The sequence below is a fragment of the Malurus melanocephalus genome, unplaced genomic scaffold (genome assembly GCF_030028575.1).
Source record: "Malurus melanocephalus ecotype Western Australia unplaced genomic scaffold, MMel_1.1 scaffold_149, whole genome shotgun sequence".
NCBI classification, from domain to species: domain Eukaryota; kingdom Metazoa; phylum Chordata; class Aves; order Passeriformes; family Maluridae; genus Malurus; species Malurus melanocephalus.
In genome coordinates this window covers 1,213,993-1,236,017 of record NW_026623381.1, presented here as the reverse complement: position 1 = coordinate 1,236,017, position 22,025 = coordinate 1,213,993, and the positions used below count along the sequence as shown (strand labels likewise).

Genomic DNA, 22,025 nt, shown 5'->3' with positions numbered 1-22,025 from the left:
TCCCGGTTTGTCCCGGTTTATCCCGGTTTATCCCGGTTTGTCCCGGTTTGTCCCGGGTCTCACCCCGCGCTGCCGGGCCGTTGGCTGTTCTCTGTCGCCACCCCGCGGTCACGGCGCGCAGCACAGCCGGTCCCCGCCCCGCGGCCGCAGCGGCGGCGCCGCCGAAACTCCGGGAATTGAGGGCAAAACGAGCCCGGAGCGGCCGCTGCTGAGAACCCCGGGGCTCCGACAGAACCGGGCGGGCACGGAAACACTGAGAGCATCCCCGCTTGTGTCGGTTTTGAACACGGGACAGAGAGGCAAACACCGGTACCGCCGCGGGTTCGCGATCACAGCTCCATCAAACGGAGCGTTCCTACAGAAATCCCCGCTCCGCTCGCTCGTTTTACACACCAGAAGGGCTSCTATAAAAATCGGTGTAATTATTTTTAATACCGTAAAAAAATAATGCTGTAAAAATATTTAATTTCTACCTTCAAAATATTTTTGCACCTAAGAATGTATTAGGATCTCTCTTTCCTTGTCGCTGTTGTTTTTTTCTCTTAGTAGCTTGGTCATTTAAAATAGGAATTAACTGTATCAAAGTGGAAATGATATTATTTCCAAAGCAAGTAAGATCGCAAATTATCGATCATATAAGCATCATAAATTATATGATATAGGATAAATTAAGACTTCTAGAAATGCTTCCTCACAGGAATCAAGCCAGACATTCAGGGATCTCGTCACATTTAGTGACAAGATAAGATTCCAGCCCTTGACACTACTTTACCTGTGAGCAGCAAAGGAAATTCAGGCCAAGCTGAGTATCCAGCATGCAAACCAAAACTTTTTTCCCCCCTAAAAATGGCCTCTGTGCTGTTTTCCAAGGATTTGCCTCATGGTCGCACTCCCAGGCAGTGCCAGGGTGATCAGGGGCTGATCCAAGGTCAGGATCCACACTCCTGGGTTCCCATTCTCACTCCCTGCTTTTGGCAGGGCTTGAGCTGAACAAAATTTTCTGCCTCAGTTTACCTGCCTGGGAGACAACAGCTGCTCTGAGCTACCTCACAGCTCAAAGTTTCCAAAACCAGTAACAARATGTATATTTGTACTTCTGTTTTGTCCTTTGGCTTCCACAGAGGGGCTACAGTTGGACAGAGAGAGCAACGATACTCCAAACCCAACAAAGGCATCATTTCTGTTATTTACCAAGTTCCCTATTTCTCTTCATTTCCAAATGTTCAGCTCTCCTGAAAGAACACAGGGTTTGCAACAGTGCAGAATTTGACCTACAGATCCTTTTTGACAGTGATAATATTAAAATAAAAGAATAAATTGGTCTGATAAACATGGTGGAAAACATCTTTTTATACCAAACACTGCTCCCCCTTGGGATGGGAAGGGAGGATGTTCAGGGGTTCCTCATCCCTACCAGGTGCCAGCACATCTCCAGATCCCAAATAGTGGGATCAGCCCAGTCCTGTATCTTCCCTTCTCCTGACACCTCCCAGTCACATTAAAGAGATATTTAAAAATGTAAAGGGATGCACAAAAGCTGTTCAATGTTTTGCTTGTCATTAAAACAGTCTGTTTCATGCAGCAGCCTGGTTCTGTTTGTATAACACCCCATGAAACAGAGCCAAGTGCAGAATTYGATGTTAAACTCCCAAAAACACGCAGCGTGCTTTTCCTTCTGGTTTTTGTATAAAAACTCCTATGGTATCACAATCCCAAACAGAAAATCATACAGAATTCAAGTCTGCAGCCCTTTGCTGAGGAGACAGTGCTGCAAGGAAAGGAAAGAAACCCACCTTTCCTAAATTTTAAAGAATGACTGTCAGCAGCTACGATCAATATAAATATAAAAGATTAATACTTCACATTTATATTGTACTTTGCTGTTTAAAAGCCCCTGACAACTACRAGGCCCCAAATGGCCAAGGGCCACATCTTCACTCAAATTCACGAGAGTTTGTGGCACTAATCTGGAATATTGATCCTCCAGCAACAGTAGGAATGGTGAATAGCACTGCAAAATCAGTTTATAAAGGCAGGACCATACCCATTAACTGACTGATTGTCACAATTGCTCCAGAAAACAACTGCACTCCTCTCTTAAATCAAATCACATTTATTTTGCCTGGTCTGGCTTCCAGGGTTGGCTTTTTAGGGTGGATTTTTGGGTTGTTTTGTTTTTACTCCTAAGCAGGGTGGCCTTTTTAAAAATGTCTTTGTAGACCAAGGCTCACTCCAGCTCGGAGTACCTGCCTGGATTGTGGAATAAAGAAAAATTCATCACAGATTTTCAAATAAAGGAAAAGGGAATTTAATTTATCCTCTTGCAGTGATTCAACACATTAAAAAGTAAAACTCGGGAAAGAAAATTACAACCTAGTGCCCATATATCTGCATTTAAAACTACCTATTCTACAACCTTGCATCTCTTATAAAAATACGGCCACCTAAACCAGAAAATGAAAAAAAAAATTATTTTGTTCTCTTGACCACCAATTTTCTCCTAGTAGGAAAAAAGACTGCTACCTATTTTCCATAAAAAAACCTTTGTAGCAGTCCCAGAGGAAAAGTCAAAAGTTTGACTTGAAAAACGGAGCTACTTCAAAAGCATTGTCAAACAGAGGTGAAGGTTTCTTAAAAATGCATAAATTAAAGCGTGGTGTATTCATAAATATCTCTGTAACTTTACACAGTGTATTTGTGAGCGAGGTGCACATTTTAAGGGAGGTATAGAATTGCTGTAAAACTAACTTAAATCAAGTAGAAAATCGATTTGTTTATTAGCTCCTGTTTGGGCTCTCTGTGTGTGTGCGCGTGTGTGTGTGCATGTGTGTGAAAAATGAAAGAAAAATGGAGAGTTTTTTTCAATAATAAAAAGGGAGTTGCACTGCAGGGCCCCTAAAGCTTGTGAAAAATTAAACTCGACGGATTCAAACTGTCCTATTTCCACTTCAAAAGAGAAGAGGCACTGAGCTCTTCCCAACTTATCTTCAAACGCCCAGCACCCTAGAAAGTTTCTTTAAAAAAAATAAAGTCTCTAGTTCCCCCAAGCACTGTACCCGTTACTGTAGCTGCTGTCTCTCCCTCTTCTAATTATACCCATGTGAGTCTATTAATCAACTTGTAAATTATTTAGAGAGCCATGCGCTGTCTTCAGCCAGTACAAACACACTGCATGCAAAGACTTGCTGAAAACCAATGGAGCTCCCAGAGGGTCTCTGCAATGTTCAGACAGCTTGCAGCTCGCCAGTACAGCACTCTTAAAAACAAGAAATAACACTAAGCTTACCCCCTCAGATATAAAGATTTACTCAGCCTTTCAACCCCGAAACTCTCGGCGAGTTTTTAACAAAGAGGAAGCAGCTCTATTGTCAAACCTGTGTTTCATGCTCAGTGATGAGAATATTAATTTGATGTCAAAAAAAAAGAAAAAAAAAAACAAACCCAAACAAACCCACCCCGAACCAAGCAAAGTGTTTTCAGTGAGGCTGTGATCGCAATTGTCAGGGGACCCCAACTTTCAGAGGCTGCACCAAAAAGCACCCCKTTAAAACCATTGCAATTTAAAATAAGGGGAAAAGAAATCCATATTTGTACAAGTAATAGTTTTCATTAGAAAATAGGAGAAATTAGGGAATTCTAGATTTTACCCCCTATGTGCAGACTGCCATTGGGGAYAGCTTCAGATAGCACAACTTGAAAAAAAATAGAAAAAGGAAGAGGAAAAAACCARCACAGACTGTGTGTGTTCAACTCTAACAGGCTGCAAACAGTGCAGTGTTATCTGTCTTCCATGAATCAGTTTCTCTCACCACCTGAATCTTCATTTTGGTGGGAAAAAAACCCCAATTACTCAAACTAATAGCAGTTCTCCCAGCTGAAAAGCAGAACCGTACTGGTTTGGGAGTGGGTTTTTTCTTCACGCTGCTTTTCTGTCATCTCACTTTCCTTGGCTCCATTTATCACAGCCTCACAAACAGATATATTAATTAGCAGTGATCAATCCATGCTATTTCACCTCAAAAACTGGGCAGAATGACATGCAAATTTCAGCTGACTGATGACCTTCCCTATTTTTGTGGTGCCCCCAATGCCAAAATGCTCCCGTTTTTTGTCCTTTCATTAAAAAAACTCAAACACCTCAAGGGGCAAACACCAGGGGCATTTGTGGGGGAAAGCAAAAATGCTTTCTGCAATTATATTTTTTCYTCCCAGGGTATCAAATTCTGACAGGCACCTTTAAGATGGTGAACAAAGATCCTGCAGATGGAACTTTAAATTAATGTGTGCCCGTGTTTTCAGGGAGAAGTTCCAGCAGGCAGTGTAGCTTTTCTCAGAATCAAAGCAACCTGGGGACAGGAATTCTGCTTAAAAGTCTCCTTCAAGCCTTGGGGGTCTATGAAAGGCCYTTCTACCCAGGGAAAGACCAGACTATGGAACAGTCTCCTCAAAAAAATTYGTAAGGAATCAAACCAAATAAATTAATTTATGGGATTTGTCTCCATTCCTGTGGGAGGGCTCTGGCCACTGCTCTCAGTTCTTTCTCCATTTGTTCCCGAGGTGTCTAAGAAAATGGTGCATCCTGAATTTAGCATCATTGATCAAGGTTTAATCTAACTGGAGTTAGTGACCAGAAGATTGGTCTCAGATTCCAATGTTGGTAATTTTCTGCCCAGAATATCGTTTGTAATAATTGCCCAGTATTCAGTGCAAMCACAATATCCTACAGGAACAGCCTCTGCATTTCAGACTGGTTGTCCAAAGCACAACTCTATGTTTATGACAGGCAGAAAGCTGTCAAGTTGCTGAACTTATCACCAAAAATGCATTTTTCAATAGTGTGCACCTACTGTAGACTAGAATGTCCTGGGAATTAAAAAATTAATGGGCTCAAAAGTAGCTATGCTGCCTTCATTAAGCAAAATAAATCACCATATACAAAACTGAGGATTTTGACAAAAAGCAGGTCTTTATGAGACAGCAAAGACTAGAAAAATACAGAAAATGGGAATACTGGGTTTCCTTTTGGGGTGAATAATAGAATTATCTGGGCTGCTCCTGAAATCCATGATGTATACATGAAGCAGCAGTAGAGGAAAAACAGCACAAAGAATGTTCATGAATCCTAAAGGCGTGAAGAGATCYGAGTTAGTGAAGCAGAACTAGAACAGAACAGGCAGTGGGCAGCCTCAATAACTCAATAATGAGTCAGCTTTGAACAGGCTGGGCTTTGAGCCTTGTTACACCACCACAACGTGCCCTGTTGGCATATCTGAAATGACTAATTGTGTGCAATCACTGGTGTCCACAAGAAAGGAAACACWCTGAGATCAGTCCCCTGGGTGAGCWTTTTAAGAATATATGAGGCATGTCCTCAAGATTTTATGGCGTTGGTTTTGTTTTGACAAGTAATGATTTGAGAACAACATTTTTCCTGGCCTGCTGTTGGTTCCACTGCTCTGTGCCAGGACCACTTGCATGATTCCTCACCCAAAGGAACAGCTAAGCCTCCTCACAACCAGAAATATAATGAAAAGGTTGAAGTTCTAATTGCTTTTCCATTTACAACACTGGCTGCTATTGACTACACCGAGTCTTTTCAAGTGAGATTTTCTGGAAGCTGAMTGAAGTCAATAATAGCAGGAGAATCTTCCCCCTGTTTTAACCTGGTCTGCAGCAAGAGAGCAAAGATGCAAAGATTCTTTGCCCACCTTTCCTCTTCAGTAGCCTGTGTTATTCCATTTTCTCCAAGCCTCTTGTGAGGGCAGTAATGAATTCTTGTTAGTGTTTACTAATGTAAATTCATTCTTTGTTATCCCTGGGAGAGGAGGATTAGCAAAATGACAGAACTTATTATTTCTGGGTTTGCTAGATGATGTTTATCTTTATTCAGCCCTTAATTTTGTGCTCTGTCCCACCAAATAAAATATATATGTGCATACCAGCAAATCTAAGAGAGAATTTTTAGCATAATGCACAGAAATATAGTTATGATCCCTATTAAAATTCAGAAGTGTTGTACAGCTTTATCTGTGCATACTGCATTAAAAAAAAACTAATCTAAATCTGAAATAATTTCTAATTTGGAGGAAGAAAGGAATTACAACTTCAATTTCATTTTCCTGAAATGAAAGCAGCTCCCTTGGACTAAGGATGTACATATTTTTAGGACTGGCTGAAAATTATGATCTGTGCAATTACTTTACTCTATTGGGAATGCATCTCCTTTAAGGAACTTTAATGGTTAAGATGAAGTTTATAAAACACACAAAGAACATTTTAGTAAAGGAAGCTCTTAAAGGAGATCATCCAAAACAGATCATCCAAACTCCCACCTCAGCCATAACTGAAATTTAGAGAGTGAGGTATTTACAGTCCTCCTCTCCACAGCAATGAGGAGACAGTGAAATCACAGTGTGCACAGCAAATTCTSAAATTAATGCATTAATTAAATTAATGAAAGACAGGCCCAGAGCTTAAAAAGGTCTCCATGTGTGAGTTAAACTGCACACAAAACCAGCCACATTCAGGTCAGCCAGATCACACAGCAAGGAATTATTCCCACCTAGGGAAACCTCGGATCCACTGCATGACATACTCTGAGATCTCTTGCCTTTGGCTGAAATGGCCATTCTGAGCATCTCTAAATCAAAAAATCCTCTCCTACATCTCTGTGCMTGTTCCAGAGGACCTGACTTCTCTCTTCCAGGCTGCAGAAATTCCTGCTTTCCATTCCCATGGTTCCCACATCAGCTCCTACTCCCAGCAATGTGGTGGCTGGCACTGAGAATTAATGCACTGAACTGGGTATTGTGTCAGGAATAAATGCAGTCCATTCACAGGAGAYGAAATTCAGTTAAAATGCATTACCTTGTGCCTGGCAGAGGGATGGCACCCCCAAAACTGCAGGCTGCCAAAAGTCTTTTGGAAATGCCTGGAAAAGCCCTGAATCTCTTGGTGTGGTATCAAGAGAACCTCAGTTTTACGGGCTCATGTCACAGAACTGTCTAATTCATTCTCAGAATTAAGCTATTGCACAAAAAACAAGGAGATKTTCAAGCTTCCCACCTCACCAAATAGATTTTTTTTGCTAAAAGTAAAGGGAAATGAAGATTTCTCTTTGCTTAGTGGAGCTTTGCTCAAAATTCCATTAATACTGAAGCTTAGCTGAGATTTCCCCATCTTCAGCACAATTGTCTCCTTGTGTTTGTACCATTGGAAACCATTTGGGCTGCTGCCAGAAAAAAGGACTGAAAGTTCTTCTCCCAGGCCATTGCAATTTGGCAAAATAAACATTCTTGCACTCTACTGAAATACAACTTACCTTCTGTAACAGATCCTGTCTGATTTCTTACACCCAGCACACCCAGATAACAGGACAGCTGTAACAGGCAGCCAGGTTTAAGCTGCCCTCAGGAGCTCACAGTATTTATGATTWATCTGAAATCACTGCAGAGCCTTCCATAAGCAAAGAACTCTCAACAGCCCCCTCCCACAACCAAAAATGCTGATAGAAATGAAGCACAGAGAAACTTTGTGTTTAAATTTAAAATATTTGCATGAAAGTAAAGGAAATTATGGTGGTATTCTAAAAAGTCAACATCCAAAYATAAAATGAAATACAATGTTGTGCTTTGAAACTGATACAAGTGTTTTAAAAATAGTTCAAATATTTTTAATTGATATAAGAATTCTTATTTTGATTTAGAGATAAAAACATGGAATTTAAACTTTGAAATGTGCACAAGAAATCTAAATTTCATTGGAACTATTTTTGAAGAYATAAAAACCCCTTAGAAATCTAACTTCTGTTATGCAGTGCTGCAAATCCCATGAAATGAGGGGAATTAATTGACTTTCAGGTTACTCTGATTAGAATCTGACCAACAAAAATTCACTCACAGTTTTGTTCTTGCTACAAATTTGTGACTCCAGTGTAATGAGCCAACAATGTGCCCTACCTGGGCATCCTTCGTCAATGTAAGGCTTAACGAGTTCTCCAAGTTTTGTGTTGTCTGCAACAGCTTCCTTTAGCAGTTGCCCACAGCAAACTAACAGGAAGGAAGAACAAAAAAAGACACGAGGTTAAATTTTAAAAAGGAGGCAACAAAGAAAAGAAAAGAAAACAACCCAGAAGCTGCATACTGGAATAAGGTCACTGAATAAAATAAAAGTTGGATGTTTTTTGAGTTTGTTGATAGGATTTTTTTTTTTTTTTGGCCAAGCAGAGTGAAAAGCAAGGAGACTGAGGATATGGAATAAAAAAAAGAGAAGAATACATTTGGCAAAGAACATATTAAAAATGGAGATAGAGAGAAGGCATTAATCACATATATTTCTGAAATAACAACTCAAGGGGATTGCTAGTGGCTTTCACTTTTTATAAACTTGTAATTACTGAATAAAGTTACACTTGCTGAACAGAACCTGAACCCTGCTGCTGGAGGTGCAGCACAAAGCACAGCTCAGGGAAGGGACTCCCTGCATCATTTAATGATCATGTAAGAATTACATTTAAAAAACTGTGCTAATGGAATATTATCATTGATTTCAAACCCACAGAACACCAGGAGATGCAGATTCCAAGTTTGAGCCAGGACATGAAATATTTCTGCTTTGGGCTTGGAGAGCACTGGCTGCTCCAGGTGATTGAATTTACAGAGGAAACCAAGACATGGAGACAACAAAATAGCACAACTCCTGGCTGCAACTCAAATTTGGTGAMTATTAGGAAAAGATCCCCCTGTAAATTAATCAATTAATCATCCTAAATTGATTCCTTTTTTTTTTTWWTMYKGRAAAARRWKGRRSCCYTTYATCTRTTTATTGCTGTTAAWCACACCCCAGMAACACTTCTGGGACAAAGCTGATAAAGTTTAATGTTTAAGTGACAATTTTAACAGTCACCAGTTGTCCTGGAGAAGCAAATTCAAATTCATAATAAATAGAGTAAAAACATARTAGAAACTCAGTGCACAGACCCCAATTTAAGACACCTAATATGTACACACCTAAATTCAATCCAATTCAAGAGACTATTTAAACAGAGATTTAAATTTTTGAGCCWGTGCTTCAAGGCAAATGGCCTAATAGAAATGAAGTATAGGCTGAATATTATTTTGAAAAATGTTCTTCCTATTCTGTATTAAATACYTAATTCTTCTAATATTTGGGTTACAGAATACTTAAAATAAAATTCAACATATGGGTAAAACAGTGGTAATGATTTTTAATAAAATGAGCTGCAACTCTCTCATATAGTAGTTATTTTTTTTTTAAAAAAGCAAATTTTGACCTAGATGGAACACTAAGAAAYTTGCAGTTTTAGAAAGAAAATTTTTTAAATATTCAGAAAGACAAGAACGAAATAATTTCTATACATTCAAGTATGTTTTGTTTTTCTTTAAGCCAATGACACAATTAATAAAAATACAGCTTTGAATAAATCTACAAATATTTTTTTTTCATATGTTATTTTAAAATACAGCAATGGCACAATAACTGACAGCAGAAATATTCTATCAAACCTGCCTTTTGCTTAACTAAGAGGATGGAACTAATCAGCAAATTTTACAGCTACAAGACATTTGTTTAAAATAATTTATGGCTACTGCACTGTTAGAAGACATTACAGAACATGGAAAATATTGCACTGATCCTATCACAAAACTGCACTTTCAAATTACAGAACTTTTAAAAATTTAAATGCTAACCATGAACAAGTTTCGTGCAGAATTTTTCGGACCTCCTTYACCAAAGAAAAATGATGCATTTGTAACTAATTCCTTCATTTCCTCACACATTACTTCAGATGTGCAGAGCCCTGAGTCTTCACTAAAGTTCAGAGTAAAATCTGTTTTTAAAGTGCCCCAATTTTGGTCAGATAGCTGAAACTGCAGACACCACTCATGATCCACTGATCCACAGAAGAATTCAGAGCACTGCAGGAGTCTAACAATTGAAAAATACAGATGTAAAGGGTATGAAAAAGGATTGAATGATGACTAAAAAWATGTTAGAGCTGGTTTGTCACGGCATATATACTTGGTCTACACTTCTTCATTCAAATAGTTTTCACTTCCCTCAAAAATTTGACATCCACAACAATGGACAAAGAGAGACATTTTATAAGCAAGTAAGAAAGACAGRCAGCAAAAGATAAATGATCAAAAAGAGAGGAAGGGGGAATTGAGCAAAGTGCATATTTACTGAGAACTTACGGTTGACAACATCATATTTCTGAGCTATTAGTGCTGCCTGCAGGCTCTTCCCACTGCCTGGGGGGCCACAAAAGAGAATCCGTGGTGTAAAGGGGGCAGCAGATCTGTGCCGGGTTTGGACAAAGGCAAGAACTAGAACACAAGAGAAAGGCAAAAAATACATATTTATTTTTTAAAAATTAAATATAAACATTGATTAAATTATGTATTAAAAAAAACCCCCAAAAACGTAAACGTTGTCATGTTGATCGTGGTTTATTCTATCACTGAAATATCCAGACTCTGCAACCAAAATCAGGACTCTGATAAAACTGTCCTGTCAGCAATTTACTCTGAGAGGCATTTTAGAAATCTTACTATCATTACCCTCCTCTTTCTTTCATCAGTGCCTGTCAAACCATTTTAAAGAGCAGATTCAATTAATAATTGCTCTTTTACCATGTTGTTTTCAGCAGAAGTAATTTTTGCTTGATAGCTCCAATTTTACCATGCAAATTATAGAGGGCTGTAATTACATTTAATACTTTCTGCAGTTTCTGAACAAATATTTAAGCATAAAAACCCGGGATGTTAAATTAATGACATTTATCCAGCTGTGTGTGATTAAGACTCCTAATTACAATATTATAGACTTGTAGCATAGTGTGTCATGACACTGCTCAGCACTGACAACACAGAACTGAGTGGAGATGTTTGATTCTTTTATCCATYATTTCTGTGTAACTTGTGAAGAATATTTGAGCTTCTCTGCCTGATTCCACTCACTTCCTGGACATCATCCTCCTAAATTCTGCATCAAGCAGGAAACAGCACCTTCAGGTCAATCTGCAGGTAATGAAGATGGGAAAGACCATGGGACATGTGAAACATCATCAGCATTGCCACGTTAGAGAGATCTGGACTTTGTTACAATCTCAAAAGAGAAGCTGAGTGATCACCAAGAAGCCAAAATATGTCACAACTTTGGCAGTGAGGACAAATTGGGATTGTATTTGGACACAACTGTACCCATCTGATGGCTGAGAATACCAGTGAAGGGAGCAGCAGAAGTTTCCAGGGAGCACAGAGTCAAACACCAAGGCTAAACTTTATGGCACTGATCCCCCGTGGYTGGCTGTGATTAAAGCWGCAAGGACACATCTGCACAGGCTTYCAWTCCTCTGGGATGGCTGTGGATACAACTAAAGGTGAGCCCAGAGGAGCTGCAGCCTCTCCCAGTTTTTGAGATCTTCAATTCCAATAAAAGGSTCTCTAAAGAGTCCTTGTAATAAAAAAAGTATTTTAGTCTAAGGAATAGGACAAGCTTAAACATGAATGTTTGAATGAGTGAGAAACTATATTAAAAAAGCAWGAAAGGATTGGTGGAGAACATCCTGAGGATCAGGATTTTCAGTGCCATTGTCAACAAATTGCTCTGCGCCAACAATTTTTCAGAGAACCCTCCCTTAGACACTTGGGTAGCATTATAAAATCTTTTCTAATAAAGAAGCATCTCCAGCAAACTCCAATTTCTACATAGCAGACCGAAAGTATYGAGAAACTAAAACTGCAGCCACATGGGATTGTGTCCATCTCTCTCTGCAGTGCCACAGGCTGTGCTGGAATTCTGCCCCTCACTCTGAACTGGGTGTCACACATCCCAGAGTAGGGCAGAAGCAACTGCATTGAAGTTCACAAAATTTTATAATCGTTTGAAACAATCCACAACACTACTCATATTTATGAGAGATCTCCCCTTTCGTTTTTAACTCCAGCTGGGGCAGTAAAAATACTTAACAAAAAGCCCTGGAAAATTCCTAATAGTAGAAAATAGTGTGTTTGCTGCATGACTTCCTAAACCCTGAGTATCAGCTACCCAAGCAGTGCTCCAGTTATTCTGAACATTTTCCATAACCCAGTGTATTGAAAAGCACAAAYATTACAGGCAAAGCACCCTGCTTACAAATGATGCTTAATTTGCAGTAAATAACCAAGTTAATTAGGAGTAATGATCCCCTAGACAGTCTCCACATCTAATTATTCTTTTAAAAAAATCTGGCTGCTTGATGCACTGCAGAAAAAAAGATCTAGAGAGGATTTTTTCATTCCAGTTTTCAATTTATCTCACTACATTATTAATTAATAATAATTAATATTCAGGCACTCACATTTTTATTTACAATTCAAGGCATGAATTCTTTATGAATGATGATATGAACTTTTAAATTTAATTAAGTAATTTAGAGGTAATTAATGTGTAAATTCAGAATATAAACTTCCTACTTGTTTATCTTAAAAGTGCAGCACTTGTTATTAAAAAAAAAGACCTTTTTGAGATGCAAAATTACTGGGATATAACAGATCATCTGCAGACTGACAGCTACAAAGTACATCATCAATTGGTCTTTCTGGCAGTTTCCTTATTCTCTTCTAGAAGGATCAACATTAAAAGTCAGATTGCATTACAGTCAAGCAAAGGCAAACAAGAATTGTTGAACAGGAAAGCTCCCAGCACAAACAGCTTTTAAACAATGAAATGGTTTTGGCTTTGAACTATTCCTTCTTGTTGTTCTCAGCCTTTGGAAGGTACTGGCCCTTTGGGAGATGAAAAATTGAGCCACAGGGCTCCTTTTTAGAAGAGAATCTCACAGGAATGACGGTGACATTTGCTCTACTGAGTCAGCTGTTCCCTGGCAGGACTGTGAACTAAGAATTTCCAGTTATCTGCGCTTACTCCAGTAAAATAATTACCAGGAACAGCCCAAATGCTGTACTAGAGAGAGTACAATTCAGCTGGGAGCCATCTGTGTTGCCTAATCCTACAAACAGACTCTAACAGCCAGGAACTGCCTCTCAAACAGGTCCTCCTCAACTGTCAGACTGCCATCAAACCCATATTTACCCTGGGAGAGAACATCCACCGAGGGCTGGTCTGCATTGATGGATTTCAGAATTTTCCGGTAGATGTGGAAAATCTCTGGGAAGTTCCTGTGATATTCCAGCAGCTTCTTGGACACCTCCTGTTCAGAGAGATCTTCTGGTTTCACCAACCTCTCCTGCACCACGGGGTCACTTGGCCAGTCAAAGGTCGTGTGGAAAACCTCTAAAAGAAACACAGGGTTGAGAACTAAGAGGATGATTTAACRGGTCTCTAGTTAAGAATGTCCCTCCTAATTCCACTCCTAAAAACATCCAACCTGAATTCTTTATTGAGCAAAGTCAGGATTTTACCACACGATGGATGATTGATGATAAAACTCAACAGTACAAAGCTAAATCTTTTGGACAGTTCATTTTATTCAATGGAAGATACCTAAAAGAATCCCTGCAYCTCAGAAACAAAGCAGGACCTAACAGAGATGCACAGAAGAATTGTAAGCTCATATGGACAGAACTAACCTTCAAATATCCTGCACTGCCATGGTCCACTGTTTGCAGGCTCAGTATTTTCATACTGRCACTGAAAATAATGCAATGTCCACAAAGAGCTGAAATTTATAATTATAAATTCTTATTGATTCTTAAAGGGATCCCATTTAGATTTTAACCCCAACAGTACTACAGTGTTTCTCAGACCAAGAAAGACTCCAGCTTTCAGTGGAGGTCAGGAATGAAGATATTGTACCTTGTGTGAGGGGGTCAAGCCTTTTCCCACCGTTCCTCTCRATCAGCACAGTGTCTGCAGCATAAAGCATGACTAGGCAACAAAGAAGGGAAAAAGAAAAAAAGTGTTAATTACACTCTTCATTCCCTGTGAGTGTTTAGATGCTTCCTAATGTTAAAGGTGGCTGAACGTACTTCAAACATATTTGCCTCATTCTCATTTCCCAGCTTTCTCCCAGCAAATATTTTACTTCAGTTCCAATCAGAATTTTGTTTCACCTAATACACAATACAGTGGGATAAATTCATGAATCCAGTACCCATAACTGTCCCCATCATCCAAAACACCACCACCAATGAACAGCTGTCTCTGGAGCCTCAGACAGAAATTCCCACTGAGCACTTGACACTGAYTCTCTCTACACCACAAACCATTATTTTTCACCCAGGTACTTTGGTGGTGAGACCAGTGAAACGAATTGTTTTTTTTAATAATCTCACAGAAAAGTGTTCAAACTTGATTGGAAAGCATCAAAAGAACCTGTCAGATCCCTGGGTTGCTTTTGTCTAATTATCCTCGCAGTTAAACACTTTAATTTAATTACTMTTTTCAGTGCATTTGATTACAAGTTTCAAACAAGTTCTTTTTATGACTTTCTTCTCTGTATCAAATGGCTTTTTCAGGCACTTTCCTCCCTATTAAGGTACTCACACACCGTAAATCTCATCTCCCCTCAATCTTCTTTTTGATTAACAAGACAGACTGAGCTTTAAGATTCTCATTCAGGTCTTGGTGGCACAGATATAATTGTGAGCAAAACTCAACTTCAGATGTTATTAGGTATATTAAAAATACATGCAAGTACTAGACATTAAACATTTTTGCCTAACTCTACTGCAGCGATTCTGAACTCTTCATTAACAGTTGAATATCATCCAAATCAAATCCAAAGTGACAATTCATCAAGTTGGATAACACTCTGTACCCTGGCAAGCTCTGCATTTATCATTTCACACTGCATTCCACACAATTGCAGGCATTTCTTACATTCTAAGTAGGTCCTTTAACTATAATTTGGGAMATTTGGCTTCTCCTGTATGGCAAARGCAGCTGTCAAGGTCTTGTCTATCAGCCCTTTGCCAGTAAACAAAAATCCCATCCAAATTCAGCCAGAATTTACCCACACTCTGAAAGGTCAAGCTTAAAATCATGATGTTTCCACTTGACTTGKTGAAGTTTACATTCCCTTATTCAACAGAAGCGTGAATTTGTATTTAGTACATGAGGAATTGATTTAGTCTGAGSATAAAAGTGGATTTTTGGAGATGGAAGTCAGAAGCAAAGCTACTTGTAGCTGCTCAGAGCCACTTGGTGCAGGGTCTGGAATTTACAGAGCTCTGATGGGGAAGGAGAAAAGGCTGTGAAAGACAGGGTTTATGGTCTCCCAGGTTACCTCAGGCTTTCAAGTGACTCTGAACCCTACTGAAATATTCTGCTGTCTGGTGACTCTGTCTCCAGCATTGGTATTGAATTTATTGAGGATTTTTTTGGGACAAACCCTTCTAGTCTTCCCGACTGGATGCAATCACACACAAACCTTGCAGTGCTTACCAACATGCCTAGGAAAAATGCCAGATGATTGCAGCATCCATGCCTGCTCCTGATTTTCAGGGAAGCCTTCCAAAATCCATCCCTATTGAACAAAAACATGAAACAGTTATTGATCCTGGAAGAGAAAAAAAAAAAAAAACAACATTAACACTAAATATCACTGCAATTTGCACAAAAATTACCTCATTCTGATCCCTTCACAGCACAGGATTTCTCACAGATGCTTGTGAGACAAGAAAACAAACATGGAGCATTGATATTTTTGTGAAATGCRTGCACTGATTCCACTGCCACAGAGCAATGGGAACTTATGGACTGTAGCAATGATTTTTTTTTCATGTTTCAATCTTAAAGAAAAACACCAAACCAACTTCTATCTCGAATAAAAACAACCCAAAACAATTTCTACAGTTTTGAAATATTCAAAAGGATACCAGCCCACACTGTGTATATAAAAAAAAAAAAAAGCTAAACAAATCTAAAGACAGATTTAATGCCAAGAATGCTGAGGAAAATATGCACGCTTTCATTATTTTCTTAAATTATACAGGAAAACTCACAGTAATGGAACCAGCGCTCCCAGAGCTAATGAAGCAACAGAGCAAAAGAAAGAAAAAAGAAAAAAGAGCCTTTTGCTCCCTTAAGTCCTTGTTATAGCCAGCTAAGTGTTGGATTGAGCATCTTTAAAAAAACATTTACAGATCTGTGAAATACCGTAGGAGAGCTGCAGCCTCACTCGGTTTTTGTCTGATGCAGTTTTTGAAATCTAATCCACTTCCCAGTCTCAAGCCTGAATCCTCTGAACTTCCCCTAATTTATCTGTTAGTTGCCTGGCCACACATGTCCTCGCTGTTCTCTCCCATCCCTCAAAAGAACTTTGTGATACTGCAGTAAATCTGGGAGCCATCTTTGTACTGAAATAAAGGAGATATTTTAATATTGCATTAGCTGGCAATCATTATCATCTCCCACATAAATCCGGTGCTCTGTCAGTATGGGGTGCAAAGGTTTTCCAAGTATTTCAGGGAAACCTATCTCCAGGACTTCTGTAGGAGGGAATGGGCCATTCCAATTACACAAGAAAATAGAGCAGACTATTTAAAATTCCTTAATTAGCCTGGTTTCAGGAACATGTCATCCTGCTGATAGCTGTAGAAAATAYGAGACTCAAGTTACTGCAAGCCATTTTTGCCACTCCCAGTGTTTGCTCTGCCAAATTAGAATGAACCACTGGCTAAGGTCACACAGGTGCTGAGAAATCAATTTATCCCCTGAGACTTGCAGAAGGCAAAGCTRCACAATGTTTGTAGTGCTATGCCAGGAACTTCAGCACTAGTTCGGAATATATTGTGTACAAAAAAAAAATATATATATATACAGGCCCAGATCTTCTTCTAGGGAGAAATGGCATCTGAGGTCTGAGGCAAATCAAWCGATGCCAATTTACACAGACTGCAAATCTGGATTATTTTCTCTAGCCCAAGTGCAACACTTTTGGAAACAAAAACCAAACAAATTTTAAAAAAAACCCAACCCAGAAAACCTGATGTCACTGCTGCTTGTGGCTCAAATCACATAATGTGCAACAGGCAGCAAACACAATATTGTATTTTAACAATCCACAGCGAACTTCAAGAGGTTTACATACAAATTTCAAAGGTTCTTAAAAGAGGCAATAAGTAATTTTATAGTGAAAAGTTTTGGTTATTTAGGAAAACATAGCTGAATAAATAGCTTCCTGCAGCAAATATATGTGAAGGCATTAAAATAAGTAAAATAAACACACAGCACAAAAATAGTGAACATTTTGGAGCTGATTTCCAAAGGTCTCTGAGTTGCAGGGTATCAGTCAGTCCCTAATTAGAATACATTATCCATCTACTTGACACTTCAGTGAAATGTCTATTCCACCACAGAGCTGCAGCTTTGTTCAGAACAGGTTTATTGATATTCTGCTGCATTCCCTCTCCATACCCCCAGTGGCTCGGTTCTGTTTTATCACACATCAAAAAGGCCGTATGCTCAGGGCACCCCATGCACAGCTCAGAGCTGGAGGTCTGAACAGCTGCAAGTAGTGTGGTATCACAGGAGGGACAAGCTCCAAGCAGATGTCACAGATAAAAAAAAAAAAAAGGGGAAAAAAAAAAAAGAGTGAAAAGGGAGCGTGGCTTGGGAACGGAGCAAGAGGAAGCGAGAAACAGCAGAGCAAGACCTGACTTAAAATATGCCTATCATGCTTTATGCAAACACTGGTCTTTTTGTGCCCTCCTGACTGTCATTAAAGTGTAATTAGTCACTTCACATGGTAAATTTGTTTCTTTGAGAACCGTCTATTTTTGGTTCTTGAGAGCAGTGACCTTCTACCTGTGCATGGATTGCCCCAGATCATACCAAGGGCAGAATAAAGGCTAAAAGTGAGAAAGTCCATGGTGTCTGTGCTCTGTGGTCACCGTTCCCTCTCTTCCAGCTGGGAACCTCCCTCTTTGCCACATGAACCCCATAAACTCTGCCTTAATGCCAGGTGAGATGCTCCTTGGAGACCCAGGCCATGCTGAAAATAGAGCAGCAAGGAAGCACTTTCAAAGCCATCCCTTCCCTCTCCAGACTTCAGCAATCTGGAGAAAAGGAAATGCTCAAGGTCATTCCCAAATGAAAATCTCCCTGCTTTGCTGGCAGTGCTCTCAGCTATGATACCAAGCCTACCTATTTTCACACTTTCCACCACAATAATAATGACTTGGGTATTCAAGTTCCCTCCTGTTATTTGACCTGTACATCCTCCATATTTTTTTTTTAATTACAAAATCCAAAACTGACACTGCCTTTGAATAAAGAAAAGGGGCAGCAGAAAGAAATAATGCTGAATTATGTGGCATATCAGAAAAAAAATCTCAGCCAGAGGCATAAAGGTCATGAATACAGCTGCTTTTAGGAAAACAAGTGATCACAACAGCTTTTCCACATTATTATTCAGTGGTTTTGARTAAGTATTACATGGTTTTTGATCCCAGATGAAGAAAGGGGTCAGACAATAACAAACACAAAATAATATCAGTAATAACTTTGCCAGTATGGATCTAAAATTCTGGARATTTTCAGAYCACAGACTGCTTTTCAGACTGAGGAGTGCTGTAAAAATATTGACAACCCAGCTCCTGCAGTCCATCAACATTAGCAGTGTAGATGCTGGAAGCCCCAAACCTTGCCAAATTTCCCATTAGAAAGAATCCTTTTATGCTCCACATTAGTTTTGTCATTTGAGTAAGGTACAAAGCTGTTTTAAAAAGTCCCATTCTTCTCAGAAAACAGAAGATATGGCCAATGGGCAGGTTCTCCCCCTGGATAAACCTGTGCAACATCACTTTCTCTGCAGGGAGTTTCACAGAAACAACACGATGAACTTTAGCTACCAAGGCAAAACCAAACAGAACCAGTCAAGGTAAAACCAAACAGAACGAACCAAGGTAAAACCAAACAGAACCAGTCAAGGCAAAACCAAAAACCAAACAAAACCAATCAAGGTAAACCAAACAGAACAAACCAAGCTAAAACCAAACAGAACAAATCAAGGTAAAATCAAACAGAACCCATCAAGGTAAAACCAAACAGAATCATTTCTCTCTCTGCCTTCCCTTTCAAGGGCAGCCACTGCTTAATACCAATCTCAAGTCATTCTGCCTCTTGCTGAGTGAATCACTGGCCTAAGCTTTGTTTCTAAAGATCCTGAATSTTCAGGAAGGTGGCTCAGCTCTCTCTCTCAAACACATCCTGTGTGTTTCTCCAGTTCCATGAATTCCCTCACAGCCCCCAGCAGTCAGAGGGGCTGCAGCCAACCTGTGCTAACCCTGCAAGATGAAAAGTCTCTGTACCAGCCTCACAAGTCCCAGGCTCCAAGATAATGTTTGCAATAAGTTTTCTGTGTGTGCTGGAAGACCTCCCCATCTGATCCCTCGCAGTCCTAACTACGTTTGTGTTAGAAGAACACATAACACAGAGCCTCAGCAGAGCTGTTGATCAATAAAAATGTTCTCCTTGGAGAATGCCRGTGACATCTATAAACCTGTGAGTGTCAAAACAATGGCACAAAAAATTCTGTATTCCTACTGTCAGTGGGATGAAAGCTGTACAGTTAATGCCAAGCCAATGACACCACAAGGAGAAATAAAACAAACAGCTGGTGGTACTGTGGTCCAACACACTGCTCCTAATCTATGAACATTTTCAGTGAAAACATGCTGACTCATGCTTTGAAAGAAATAAGATAAATCTGTTCAACGTGTAAAAACCCCACAGTATTAATTCTATGTCAGATCACAGAAGGAAAATATTACACCTCAAATGCAGAGATCCCCTTTCAAAAGAGAAATAATTTGTGGTTCCTTCGTGTATGTCTATCTATTAATGTAAAGATTTTTAATAACCATCACACCTTTGAAAAACCAAWTATGTGCTTTTTTCCAAAACCAGCTAAAACCTCAACTAGGTCGACCACATCCACTCCATTCCAGCTGAATGTCAGGGAAGCTTTAKAAAGGGTTTTTCTCCCCCTAGTTCTGTAAGACATCCAACACTGCCTCAGTGCTGCTGGTAACAACAACAGGAACATGAAATGCAGGCAGGACTCTGTGCAGCTGTTGGCATTTTAACCATCTTGTTACCTTACTCATASATGACCTAAAACTTAAAATAATTCACTGAGAGAACCAAAGCCATGCCAACAATTATGGATAGAACAGGAAAAAAAAAAGGTGGAAAATAAGGTGGATGCAGCCTGTGGAGAGCAATGGATTTTGCTTGTATRCTGACAGTAAAACTCACTTTAACTAAGACTGGAAAAAGCAGCTGTTGAAAACATATATTCTTTTAATCAGGCAAAGAGACTTATGTAAAAAAAAACCAAAAAATGAGCATGTGGAGAGGTTTTAGAGCTCCTATTTTAAAAGAACTAAAATTTTTAAAGAACTAAACAGGTTCTCCTGGCACTTGAAGGGCCTAGGTCCTGGGTGAATTTATTACAGATAAACAAATACATTAAGTGCTACCAGACATTTGATCTGGAATGCTAAGTAGCTATAATGAGTTAAAATGAAGTAAAATAGCTCAGCTAAAAAGACCTTCAAGGAAAACCAGACAGACCCATATAATTCAAGCACAGTGAACAGCAATGCAAAAGTGTAATTCTTTGAAAATTYAACATTAATAGGTCAATTACAGAGTAAAGTCTGCAGGATTTTGTAAAGAAAAGTTGATGCCACTTAGGATTTCTGCTAATCCCTTTTCTTTTTATTTCTAAGGATCAAAAAAACCCATTATTTCTGTCTCCCAGATGATGAAGAATGGAGCAAGAAACACAGGATCCCACACATCTAAACACAGCCAAACCTATTCAGTTGCTTGTTTGTGTAAMCTAAGAGTGAACATATTAATTATTACCTAGAAGAGAATATATTCRAGTRAATATATTCTTGAATATATTCTCTTCTAGGTAATAATTAATATTCAAATAATCTTGAATACTCTTGAATATATTCAAGTATTTCCTAACACAGGAAGGAAAGAGAGACACAATGAGAAATAAATAAAACTGAAATTAGGTAAGTTAAGACTCTTTTCCTCCCCTTTCTTCAATAAGAAGAACCTTAACATATTGATTTTTATCTATTTTCTGTTTATCTGTTTTGTCCACTCCATCTCTGCCAGTTGCCCCAGGCAATCAACAAAGCTCTGCTTGTTCAGCCTTTGATCATCTCTGTGCTGGAAGATTAGCATATGCATACTCTCATCCTCCCCTTTATCCTGTTAATAAAGCTCCAAACTCCCTCCGCTGATGTTCAAGAAAGCAACGGGCTCCGGAGCCCCCGATGATTTGCCCCCATTCCCTGCTCTGCTCAGGACTTGGAATGCTAAGTACCATGCACGAGTTGTGTAAGTGCTTATCCACCGGCCCTCTGAGGAGCAATTCTTACTTGTTTGATGCAGTCCACGTTTGACAGACGTTCCTGGATCAGATTGGCCCAAAGCGCGTTGGGAATTTTCTAAARAAARAAMAAAAAAAAAAAAAAAGGGCTGAATATTCACAATTGAGTTCAAAAGGAATTTTACCATGCAGGCACGTTGTGGTTAAAGGTGAAGTGAGATGTCTTCTTGAAAATAAAGAAATAAATAATTCTGTGCGAGTCCCGGGTCATTAACATGAGTTAATGACAAAGAGTTAATAAGGGCACAAAAATCAGTGTTAAAGGGAAGCTGAGCACAGAGCATGAATATCCATGGGGGTTTTGCACACTGACATGGAAGCAGGGCCAAGTTTTGCACACTGACACACACATTGGACATCAGGCCTGCAAAGGGATCCATAAGAACATCACACACACAAAGAAATCCTTTTTATCACAACTGTCTGACCCTTGACTGCTCCATGTGTGAGAAGGCTCAGCTTTTGGGATCTTGCCAGCCCTCTGTGAGACAAACAGAACCTCAGACACTGAGCAAACATCCCAGAGTCTGATTTTCAGGTTTGTTTTGTAGCTTCAAGTAATTCTCACCATCCAAAAAGTTTATTTAAAATGTATTTTATAATTAAATTTWGTTTATTGTAAAGCCCAGGGCTGTGA

At 39.2% G+C, this 22,025-nt stretch overlaps 1 protein-coding gene across 1 annotated transcript in view; it reads right to left on the bottom strand.

Annotated features, from left to right (window-relative positions):
- The window catches only part of AK8 (adenylate kinase 8), a 65,925-nt gene that overhangs the window by 32,029 nt on the left and 11,871 nt on the right, over nt 1-22,025 (bottom strand). The window contains exons 5-10 of the mRNA XM_057371575.1: nt 21,378-21,446; nt 15,412-15,493; nt 13,822-13,893; nt 13,099-13,299; nt 10,218-10,349; nt 7,959-8,048 (exon numbers count right to left, since the gene is read on the bottom strand). Coding sequence (XP_057227558.1) covers nt 7,959-8,048; nt 10,218-10,349; nt 13,099-13,299; nt 13,822-13,893; nt 15,412-15,493; nt 21,378-21,446 — 646 coding nt within the window. The remainder of the gene's footprint in view (nt 1-7,958; nt 8,049-10,217; nt 10,350-13,098; nt 13,300-13,821; nt 13,894-15,411; nt 15,494-21,377; nt 21,447-22,025) is intronic.